We start from the raw sequence: 11,460 nt of genomic DNA, 5'->3' as shown, positions 1-11,460 counted from the left end.
GGAAACCCAAGGAGGGGTCGCTATGAGTCGGGACGGACTTGATGGCACATAACAACAACATGATGTTTTTGGCATTTGTCCGTGGTGCATGTATAAATAGTTTGTTCTTTTTTATTGCTGCATAATATTCTGTTGTATGAATATTTTACCATTTCTTTCTTCACTCGTCTATTGTTGGACAGTGGGTTGTTTCTAAAGTGTTTTTAGTTCTAATGAGTAAAATTGTACAAACATTCATGTTCAAGTCTTTTTTGTGGATATACACACATTTCTTCTTGGTATACACCAAGAAGTAGAATTGCTGGATCATAGAACAGGCATATGTGTTGCTTTATTAGGAACTGCCAAACAGTTTTAACAGACTAGTTGTGCCTTTTTATGTCCTGATTTCAGCAACACTTGATACTATCAGTATCTGTTCTGGTTCCCTGGTGCTGCTCTGACAAGAAGTATACCACAAATGGAGTGGCCTTAACAAACAGGACTTTATTCTTACAATTTGGAGGCTTTAAGTCCAAGTTCAAAGTGCCAGGCTCTAGGGGCTAGGTGAAAGCCCCTCAATCTTGGAGTCCAGCTCTGCCTCCTGCTCCCGGCCCACTGAAGCTAGAGGCGTTTCTTCACTCGGACAGCTGCTGGCTGCTGAGGCTGAGAAGCCCCAAGGTTGACAAGTAAAAAGGCACAGTCCCGATGTTACCAAACCACATGGCAGGCCATTAACTTAAGTCCATTTTAAGTCCCAAGGTCGGCAGAGCATAGCAGGCTGCTGAGCAATGACACAGCTACATGCAGGGTCCAAGCGTGCCATAGGCTAGAGACTATTCCCAAAGCTCCTTGTATACAGGAAGCAGACCACATCCCAGAGGCAGCTACTCAGCTGCTTGTGGTAGATCCCACCGTGGAGGTGATTGCCAGTCTCATCCTGGGGAATAACTACCACCAGCTGCCCAGCCACTCAGCCAGGCCCAGCCAAGTTGACGCACAACATAACTACCACAGTAGCTATTTAAAAAAAAAACAAAAAACAAAAAACTTTTTATTGTGATTTGGGTGAAAGTTTACAGAGCAAATCAGTTTTCATTCAACTGTGAACACATATTTCGTTTCAGGTCGTTGATTGCAGCCCCTTCCGTGGAACATCACCCCTCCCACTTCATCCTTGGGTTTCTCCTTTCTCTTCCTCCTTGTCTCCTAACCCTTCCTGTGCTGTGAACTTTGTTCCTGGGCAAATGCTTTTGATCTTGAATGGTTGATTGTTCTAAGGAGTGTGTCCTTTCATAGAGTTATTGTTCAGCTTGTAGACTAGTCTGAAAATTCAACTACAGGCATGAGTTCAGTTCCAGGTCCAAAGGGTGACCAAGGGGCATAATCTCAGGGGTTCCACCAGTCTCTATCTGACTTGTGATATTGTCACTATATTTAACTTTAGCCATTATTGGTGGCTTTGTCCTGTCTAATTGGGATATTGCTATGCATTTTTCAATGACTAATGATGTTGAATATATTTTCATAATACTGACCATTCAAACATCTTTTGTGGGAGGTGCCTTTTCAAGTATTTTCCACATTTTGTGTGTGTGTGTGTGATTTGGGTGAAAATTTATAGAGCAAATTCTTTTTCTGGACAGCAGTTCATACACGTTTTGTTTCATGACACTGATTGCAATCCCACTACTGTAACAGCTCTCCTCCCACTTCCTCCCCGTGGTGACCTCTTCCCTGTGTCCTCTTTCCTGTGCATTCCTGCCCCCTGAGCTGTCTCCCTGTGCAAATTCTGTCCTTCTCATCTCCCATTTTCCACACCTGTAAAAGCCAGGCTGTTTGTCTTCTTCATATTGGTTTGTAGGAGTTCTTTATATATTATGGCTATATGAATATAAAGTATATAAATACAGATTTTTCAATGGTCTTTACATTTTTTTCAGACAAGCATCTATTATAAAAAGCAAAGGCCAGGGTTGTAACACTAGCGAGTAGAATTGGTGTGTGATCTTGTGCAGTTCACATCCCTTCTCTGCACCTCCGTTTCCTCTCTGTGCATGACAATCACAGCTGCCTCTCTGATCTCAGGATAATGAACAGAAGATGTTTTGGAAACCGACAGATGCTCAAAACTGTGTGACGTTATTCTTCAATTATGACGAATGTGACATAATGAAAACCGAGTCTTCCTTCCACCCCAGGCCCAAGTCTGCCCCTGCACAGGTCCCCAACCCAGTGATGGTTTCTTCTGCGTCCACAGTGTTTGCGCACAGGAGCTCCATCCTTTATGGACAGAGTGGCCCCTAGGACAGGGGCTTTGTTCTTTAGAGAACGTGGGGTCCTTTAGTTTCACAAGGAGACCCAAGGACTTCGCCTTTTGAAGGATCTGGGACAGAAGTGCCCAGAAACTGGCTGTGGCTGGGCTGGCCTTTAGAGATCCCCCCATTGGACAGACGAGGGAACTCAGGTGCACGGTGGAGACGCTGCTCGAGGTGACGCTCAAAGCCTTGAAGCCAGGACACTATGGTATCAGTGGCCAAAGGGCACTGGCCGTTAGACGGGCTGGGATGTGCCGGGCAGCCTCAGCTCACACAGGGTGATGGGACGTCCAAGGTCGTGCTCTGGTCTCACCTGCTTCTTGCCTCTCTTCCCCAGTTCATCTCAAAGAAGGACCCGGAGGATGTCAAAGAGGTAAGGCTCCTGGGAGGAAGCAGGGCCCTTCCCCACTCCACGTGGGAACCAGTCAAGGATCAGCGGGTAACTCTGGGAGATGCAGCCCTCCTTCCTCCCTGCCGGGGACCAACAAGGGTGCTGAGCCCCAGTCCTCAGACCTTCCTTGGGGCCAGGCCAACGGCTCCCACTCCAGCTCAGGTCACGCCTCCCATCCCTCTCAGGTGGTGGTCTGGAAGCGATACAGTGACTTTCGCAAGCTCCACGGAGACCTGGCCTACACCCACCGGAACCTCTTCCGTCGCCTTGAGGAGTTCCCCCCTTTTCCCCGCGCACAGATGTTTGGTGAGCATTGCACAAGGCGAAGTCCTTGGGTCTCCTTGTGAAACTAAAGAACCTAACAAACTAAAGAACTAAAGTTGGGGTGGGGGTGGGGGGGAGTGTGTACAGAGACACGTTGCAGAGAGTGACAGACCTCTAGTAAATAAACGAGTGGATGAACGGGGCCTTGGAGATGGCCCCATTTTTTTTGTTCGGTGCCACTGAGTCAGCTCTCACTCATAGCGACCCTGTGGCCAACAGAACAAACACTACCCAGTCCTACACAATCACAACCCTTGCTCTACCTGAGCCCATCATTGCAGCCACTCTCTCAATCCATCTCCTTGAGGGCCTTCCCCTTTTTCTCTGACCCTCCACTTTACCAAGCATGACATCCTTCTCCAGAGACTGGTCCTTTCTGACCACATGACCAAAGTAGGTGAGACGAAGTCTGGCCATTCTCACTTCCAAGGAGCATTTCAGCTGTACTTCTTCTGGAACAGATTTGTTAGTTCTTCTGACAGTTCATGCTGTTTTCAGAATTCTTTGCCAACACAAGTCAAAGGCATCAACTCTTCTTTAGTCTTCCTTATTCACTGTCTGGGAGCTCTGGTAGCGTAGTGCCTAAGGCACTTGACTGCTAACCAGAAGGCTGGTGGTTCAAACCCACCGGCCACTCCTCAGAAGGAAGATGGGGCAATCTACTTCCGTAGTGATACTGCCTTGGAAACCCAAGGAGGGGTCGCTATGAGTTGGGTCCGACTCGATGGCACACAACAACAACAACAGCATTCACTGTCCAGCTTTCACATGCATATGAGGCGACTGAAAATACCAGGGCTTTTTTGGCCCCATTTCCCAGATGGGAAACTCAAGGCTCAGAGCGGTAAAGCCCTTCCTGTATCTCAGGCACTTTACTCTTCCCGCCCTCATCAGCCCTGTTTTCAAGATGAGTAACTAAGGCTCAGCGAGATGAAGGGACTGAGCCTGTGAGTGGCAGAAGCAGGATTGTGACCCACGAGCTGGGGACTCCACCTGCGTTGCCCAGCACAGTAGCCGTGAGCCCTATGTGGCTGAGGTGCACTTGGGGTGCGGCCAGTCCCAGTGGAGATGTGCGGTAAGCACAGAAAACACACTGAGAAAAATGAAAATATCACACTAGTAATTTATCAGTTACATGTAGAAATGATAATACTTTGGATCTGTTGGGTTGAATAAGATACACAGTAAACTACGAAAGCTGAAGTTGTGTAAGGCGGAAACACGTCAGAGAGGGAAAACTCCAATATTTAAAGCAGCAGCAAAGTGGGGAGATGGGAAACTCGTGAGAGTTGGTTTCACTGTGACCAGAAAGCCTGCGAGGGCTGGCATTTAATGGGAGTGTCTTGTGTTTAACAGCCCTCGCACATTCATTGTGATGATATATTAGTTTGTCTTCTCGAGCCATCCTTTGAAATCTTCTGTTCAGCTCCTTTATTTCATCATTTCTCCCATTCCTTTAGCTACTTTCCATTCAAGAGCAAGTTTCAGAGTCTCTGCTGACATCCATTTGGGCCTTTTCTTCCTTTCTTGTCTTTCTAATGATATGCTGCTTTCTCATGGATGATGTTCTTGATGTCATCCCACAGCTCGTCTGGTCTTCAGGGTGATTAGTGTTCATTTGCCGAATCTGTTCTTCAGCTGGTCTCTAAATTCAGGTGGGGTATACTCAACTTGTACTTCCGCTCTCACGGACTTGTTTTCATTTTCTTCAGCTTCAACTTGAACTTGCATATGAACAATTGATGACCTTTCCACAACCAGTCTTTTTGTTGTGACTGACGATATTGAGCTTCTCCATCATCTCTTTCTACAGATATAATTGGTTTAATTCTTGTGTACTCCGTCTGCTGGGGTCCACATATATGCCTTTTATGTTCTGGAGAAAAGGTATTTGCGATGAATGTCGTTGGTCTTGCAAAATTCTATCATGGGATCTCTGGCATCATTTCTATCACCAAGGCCATATTTTCCAACTTCCGATCCTTCTTTGGGAGCTCTGGTGGCATAGTGCCCAAGGCACTTGACTGCTAACCAGAAGGCTGGAGGTTCAAACCCACCAGCCACTCCTCGGAAGGAAGGTTGGGCAATCTACTTCCGTAGTGATACTGCCTTGGAAACCCCAGGAGGGGTCGCTATGAGTCGAGGCCGACTCCATGGCAGTGAGCTTGGTTTGGTTTTGATCCTTCTTTGTTTCCAACTTTTGCATCCCAATCACCACTAAGTATCAATATATCTCGATTGCATGTTTGATCATATTCAGACTGCAGAAACTGGTAAAACTCTTCAATTTCCTCATCTTTGGCTTTAGTGGTTGGTGTGTGAATTTGAGTAAGAGTCGTATTAACGGTCTTCCTTGTAAGTGTATGGAGACTGTCCTGTCACTAACAGCATCGTGCTGTGGGATCGATCTTGAAACGTTCTTTTGGACGATGAATTCTGTGCCATTCCTCTGCAATCTGTCACTCCAAGTGTAGGGGACCATATGATTTCTGATGCAGAATGGCCAAAGCCAGTCCACTGCAGCTCACTAACGCCTACAATATCGATCTTCATGTGTTGTGTTTCATTTTTGACAGCTTCCAATTTTCCTACATTCATACCTCATACATTCCGTGTTGCGATTACTAACGGATGTTTGTAGCTCTCTCTTCCCATTCTGAGTCGTGCCATATCAGCAAATGAAGGCCCCGAAAGCTTTGCTCCACCCCCGCATTGAGGCGACTCCGCTCTGAGGAGGCTGCTCTTCCCCACTCGTAGTCTGGGTGCCTCCTGACCAGAGGCGTCCATCTTCTGTCACCGTATCGGACATGTTCCACTGATGGTCACAAACTTTTCCCCGGCCTGTCTGTCACAGTCTGGAAGTGCCACTGAAACCAGTCTACCACGGGTCACCTTGCTGGTACCTGAAATACCAGGGGCATAGTTTCCAGCACCCACCATGGTGTTTTCCTTCTCTGACAGGTGTGGCTAAGGCATTCAGCTGCTAACCAAAAGGTCAGCGGTTGGAACCCACCAGGAGGAACTCCACAGGAGAAAGACGCAGCAGTCGGCTGCCCTGTAAAGATTTTAAGTCTTAGAAACCCTGTGGAGCAGTTAGTTCTGCTCTGTCCTCTAGGGGCGCTGTGAGTCAGCTTCGACTCCATGGCAGTGGGTTTGGCCGGGTGTCCACCTTACACAGATTCCAGCTCTCATAGGTTTTACTCTATTTCTGTAATAGAGTGACTGGGTACCGATGTGTCATTCGTGTCTCCAGACTCACCTCAGATCTAACTTGGCCGGTGTTAGAGACCTCTGCTAGACAGAGCAGTGAAACTGTAAAAAAAGAAGGTGGGGAGAGCTGTTTGTTATGTGGCCTTGGGCAAGTCACTCCCCCTCCCTGAACCTGCCTTCCCTCCCCTTGCAGCACACACACAAAACAAACTCACTGCCACCAAGTCCATTCTGACTCATAGCTACCTCCGTTGGGTTTCCAAGGCAATAAATCTTTATGGAAGTAGATTGCCCCATTTTCCTTCCACAGAGCGACTGGTGGGTTTGAACCACCAACCTTCTGGTTAGCAGTCCGATGCCTTAGGCACTGCACCACCAGAGCACCTTCCCTTACAGCACCAAACTCACTGCCATGGAGTCAGTTCCGACTCCATAGTGACCCCTTTTGGGTTGCCAAGGTGATAAATCTTTATGGAAGTAGATTGTCCCATCTTTCTTACACAGAGTGGCTGGTGGGTTTGAACCACTAGCCTTCTGGTTGGTAGTCAAATGCCTTAGGCACTGCACCACCAGAGCACTGAAAAAAAAAAAAACCACTGCTGTCAGTCAAACTCACCTGAGTTGGGTTTCCAAGGCAGTAACTCTTGACCAGAAGTAGGATTTTTGTGGGTGGCTCCTCCCCCTCCCCCTCTGGAAGGTGACCTCCATGAGGGCAGGGACCTTGCTTCTCTCTCATTCGCGCTCAGAACCTCGCCCACACGAAGCACATAGTAGGTGCTCAGTGAACATCCGGTAAAGGAAGCAAACACGGTCCTTTCCGCTGTGGGCGGCTGTGGTCAGTATCTGCCTCCAGCCTGGAAACCCAGAGAGGCTTGAGCAGGTTTGAGGACAGGCTTAGATTTGCATCTGAAAAGGCTCAGTAGGCTCCCGGTGAGGACAGACTGGGGGATGAAGGCTTGGAGGCCAGAGAGAAAAGGCTGTGCTTTGGGAGACATTGGGGGGGTGGATCCCCTGCTGTGGCAGCGGTGTTGGGGGGCCAGTGGAGGGATGGATGTGACCTCTCTGAGGAGTGGAGTGAGCAGGGCCAGGTTGGAGGGTGGGTGCGGGGAGAAGAGGGTGAAGGAAGACCCAGGGAGATCGCTCAGAGAATGGGGAGGGGGTGGCAGTGGCTCAGATCCTCCGGCGGAGCCCGGAAGCCCCTGAGGGTCACCGTGCCCACCTCCCCTCCCTTGTCTGGGCTGCAGGCCGGTTTGAAGCCTCTGTGATCGAGGAGCGGCGGAAGGGGGCTGAGGACCTGCTCCGCTTCACCGTGCACATCCCAGCGCTCAACAACAGCCCGCAGCTCAAGGAGTTCTTCCGGGTTCGTGCCTCCCCCCCACCCAGTCTCTGGAACGTGGGACACCGCCCACCCACCACCAGGCTGTATTGTGATTCACCCACCCCTGGTCTTTCTCCCCTGCAGGGCAGGGAGGTAACAAGGCTGTCCGAGGTGTCCAGGGACCTGCACATCCTGCCACCACCCCTGATCCCCACGCCACCCCCAGAGGAGCCCCGGCTGCTCCAGCCACTCCCAGCTGAGAGGAGGGGCCACGAGGAGTTGGAGGTGCCAGGTGCATCTGAAGTAATGGGGAGGCAGCCAGCCGGGAGGGTCCACTCTCTGCTGGTAGTAACCTTGGTAAAATAAACTGGCAGTGTGTCTCAGTTCCAACACTGACCTGCTGAGGAACTCTGGGCGGGTGATTGCCTTCTCTGGGCTCCAGTTTCTCAGTCTGTAAAATGGGCGCAAACCCTCATGGCGGCTGCAAGGAATTAATGAAAGGTGTCCTCCCCTTTTGAAAGCTGGGAAAATGATTAAGTTCAGGTGCTTATGTCCCCACTGATCTGTTCCCCAGCGGACCCCCCACCATCCAGCCCCGCCCAGGAGGCCCTGGACCTCCTCTTTACCTGTGGGAGCGCCGAGGACGCCACCGGGTCCCCTGCCCGCGGCGCGCTCACCGAGGCTGAGCTGGCCATCTTCGACCCGTTCTCCAAGGACGGTAAGCAGCTGGAACAGCAGAGGGCTAGCTGGGGCAGGAGACCCTTGGGGCTGGGCGGGGAGGAAGGCTGTAGCTAGGGGGCGTCTGTGTGGATCCGAGAAAGGCCCCCCTCGGCCAGGTGGCCCTGCAGACAGATGACAGCCTCCAGAAGAGAACCAGGGTGAGAGGAGGGAGGGGCTTTGTGGAGGTGGACCGGCCAGGTGCCTGAGGGGTGGAGACAAGGAGCCAGGGCTAGAGAGAGGGTGGGGGGACTCTCCAGAGTTAAGGGTATCTGTGTCCACACTCCCTCCTGGTACCTGTCACTCACTGTCCTCACATTTGGGGACTCAGGTGAAATCAAAGCCCTCAGGAAAAAAACCCTGAGATTCTCTGAATCCATTTTTCCAAGATTTCATGGCTTGGAACACTTCTGCCCTCGGCCTGGTGTAGTTGGTCCAGCTTCCACAGTTTTTGTGGAGGAAATGTGTGGATGTGTAGACGAACAAGGAGTCGGAAGGGAAACAGAACCAATGACGGACAGCGTGTCCAATATTGTTAGTGTGTATGTAAAGGAAGACTCAGGAAGGAAGAGCCATTTTCACAACAGCACGTAAACGCCATCAATCAACTGATCAAGGAGCCTGGGTGGTTCAATCAGTTGCTAACCAAAAGTTGGCGGTTTGAACCACCCTCAGCGGCTCTGTGGAAGAAATGCCCTGGCAATGTGCTCCAGCGATGATTAGCATAGCTAGCAGAGTAGCTCATGGCCGTGGAGTCGGATCCAACTCTTAGCGACCCCTTCAGGGGTTTCCGAGGCAGTATCTCTGGGAAGGAAGTAGATTGCCTAGTCTTCCTTCTGAAGGGTGGCTGGTGGGTTTGAACCGCCACCAGAGCTCCCTCAAGAAAATCCTACAGTTCTGCTCTGTAACTCATGGGTCACCGTGAGTCAGGGGCCAACTCGACAGGCAGCTAATGACAACAGTGGTTTGCTGTACACAGGTGGCTTCTGGAGTCCCCAGGCACTGTCCCCTCTAGCGGGGTGGCAGACCCTGGGTTGGTGCCTGTTGGGCAAGTGTGTTTGTGGGTGGGTAGCAGGCCCTGGTGGGGAGAGAGGGCCAATCTGGCCTGAATCCTCCGTATCTGGTTACAGAAGATGCAGGTCCCAGCCCCACCCATGTAGGCGAGCTGGCAGCAATGGAGGCGGAGGTGGGGAGGCTACACCAGGAGCCCTGGGAGGCAGGAGGGCACGAGGAGGAAGAGGGTGAAGAAGGAGCAGCCACCCCTGCCTATCTGAGCCGGGCCACGGCGCTCATCACCCAGGCTCTGCAGGACGAGAGAGCCGGTGCCTACCCTGCGGCATTGCAGGGCTACCGAGACGGCGTCCACATCCTGCTCCAGGGGGTCCCCGGTGAGTGCGTGCTGCGGGTGGGGGTCAGCCTGGGGGCCTGGGTGGTGCAGCAAGGAATGGACTCAAGGATCAGAAATTCTTGCTTCTCACTGACCAGCTGGGTGACCTTGGGCAGTATCTTTCCTCTTGTGGCCTCAGTTTTCTCATATGTATAATGGGGAGAACAGAGGCAAAGTCCCAGGGAAGGGGGAGGGGCACGTGCTGATGCCCTGGGACGGGGCCTAGGTACCTGGGCTAAGCCACTCTCCCTTCACAGGTGACCCGTCTCCTGCCCGCCGAGAAGGGGTGAAGAAGAAGGCTGCTGAGTACCTGAAGCGTGCAGAGGAGATCTGGCACCTGCACCTGTCCCAGCTCCCACCCTGAGAGGGTGTAGACCCTTCCCAGGACTCTAGCTCCAACACTGCCAGCCACCACCTCCTCCCCTCACTGGGGCCAGGCCCTACTGTGCAGCCAAGCCCTACCCCTTGGTCTTGTAACCCCACGGGCCATTTCTGTATGTAACTGGACCAAGAATGAGAAAAATAAGTATTTCTTAGCTCCCTGACTGTATCTGCCACCACGAAATTAGGCGTTAACACGTCTGATCCCACCTGTCTCTATCTTACGTGTCACTATAGTACCAGTTTACCCTTCTAGAACCCAGGTCTGCAAATCATGGCTTGAGGCCAAATCTGGCTATCACTTTTTGTAATTTTTTTTACAGCTCATGAGCTAAGAATACTTTTAACATTTTTTGATGGTTGAGAAACTTTCAGGACAGGTGAAAATTACATGAATGTTAAGTGTTTGTAGCTCCTTTGTGCAGTGTATTGTCATTGCTGCTTTCCCAGTACGTCCCAGGATGGAGTACTTGCATAGTTGCAACACAGACTGCAGAAATTGCAAACATGAAATACTTAACCATCTGGCCTTTTAGAGAAAAAGGTTTGCTGACCCCTGATCTATAAAATGAGAGAACAGTCCCCAGGGAAGAGTGGAAAATGGCAGTAAGACTGACCTAAAGCCAAACCCATTGCCGTGGTGTCCTTTCCATGTGTTACAGAGAACTCTGTAGGGCTTCTTGGCCATAATGTTCATGGTAGCAGACAGCCAGGCATTTTTTCCGCAGCACTGCTATATGGGTTCAAACTGCCAGACTTTAGTAATCAATTGCAAACCTCACCACCCAGGGACATAGTAAGACTGATAAGAGCCAGGTTATTTTAGGGGATAAGACTGAAAAAGAGGAACCCAAAGTGGGAACACTCATTTTGGGAAGTCCAAGACAAAACGCAAATGGGTCAAAGGGCAGTGGGATCCGAGCAGCAGCCGGCAGGTAACCCTGCGTGCAAAGCGATTGGTTGCGGAAGAATACGAACTGCTGCATCATGAGAGGCCCCAGTTACAAATTAAAAACACCACAGGGGGTCACGCGGTTGCACGCAGTGCATCATGGGGGGACGTTAGCGGGCTTGTGCACACGGAACACTGTTGGCCGCGCTGGACTACAACGCAGTGCATCTCGGGAACTCGGCTCGGAGCTGTTGGGACCCGGTGAGAGGGCGGCGGTGGGCGGGGCCGGGTGGGAGGCGAGCCTAGCTGGGCGCCGCGGGTCGGTCGGTAGAATGGGGCGAGTGGCCGCCGCCGCCGCCGCCGCCCTCGGGATGCTGAGCGCCGGCCCTCTCCCCGCAGCCCAGTCATGCCCGGCTACGAGCTGCCCGTGGGCACGTGCCCGGACATGTGCCCGGCCGCCGAGCGCGCCCAGCGTGAGAAAGAGCGCCGCCTGCACCGCTTCGAGGTGGCGCCGGGGTGCCGCGGGAACCCGCCCCGGGCCGA

At 51.5% G+C, this 11,460-nt stretch overlaps 2 protein-coding genes across 2 annotated transcripts in view; both read left to right on the top strand.

Moving 5' to 3' along the window:
* The window catches only part of SNX15 (sorting nexin 15), a 12,556-nt gene extending 2,548 nt beyond the window's left edge, over positions 1 to 10,008 (top strand). The window contains exons 2-8 of the mRNA XM_007944790.1: positions 2,635 to 2,670; positions 2,874 to 2,994; positions 7,467 to 7,582; positions 7,685 to 7,832; positions 8,115 to 8,258; positions 9,388 to 9,645; positions 9,902 to 10,008. Of these exons, the coding sequence (XP_007942981.1) occupies positions 2,635 to 2,670; positions 2,874 to 2,994; positions 7,467 to 7,582; positions 7,685 to 7,832; positions 8,115 to 8,258; positions 9,388 to 9,645; positions 9,902 to 10,008 (930 nt within the window). The remainder of the gene's footprint in view (positions 1 to 2,634; positions 2,671 to 2,873; positions 2,995 to 7,466; positions 7,583 to 7,684; positions 7,833 to 8,114; positions 8,259 to 9,387; positions 9,646 to 9,901) is intronic.
* A 1,276-nt stretch (positions 10,009 to 11,284) lies between these two features.
* The window catches only part of SAC3D1 (SAC3 domain containing 1), a 2,186-nt gene continuing 2,010 nt past the window's right edge, over positions 11,285 to 11,460 (top strand). Inside the window, exon 1 of the mRNA XM_042781514.1 lies at positions 11,285 to 11,457. Within this exon, the coding sequence (XP_042637448.1) occupies positions 11,324 to 11,457 (134 nt within the window). The 5' untranslated portion in view covers positions 11,285 to 11,323. The remainder of the gene's footprint in view (positions 11,458 to 11,460) is intronic.

Source organism: Orycteropus afer, unplaced genomic scaffold, assembly GCF_000298275.1.
Source record: "Orycteropus afer afer isolate SDZICR_OR568_19922 unplaced genomic scaffold, OryAfe1.0 scaffold00130, whole genome shotgun sequence".
NCBI classification, from domain to species: Eukaryota; Metazoa; Chordata; class Mammalia; order Tubulidentata; family Orycteropodidae; genus Orycteropus; species Orycteropus afer.
Note: the sequence above shows the minus strand (reverse complement) of the source record. Positions and strands in the feature narration are given on the sequence as shown.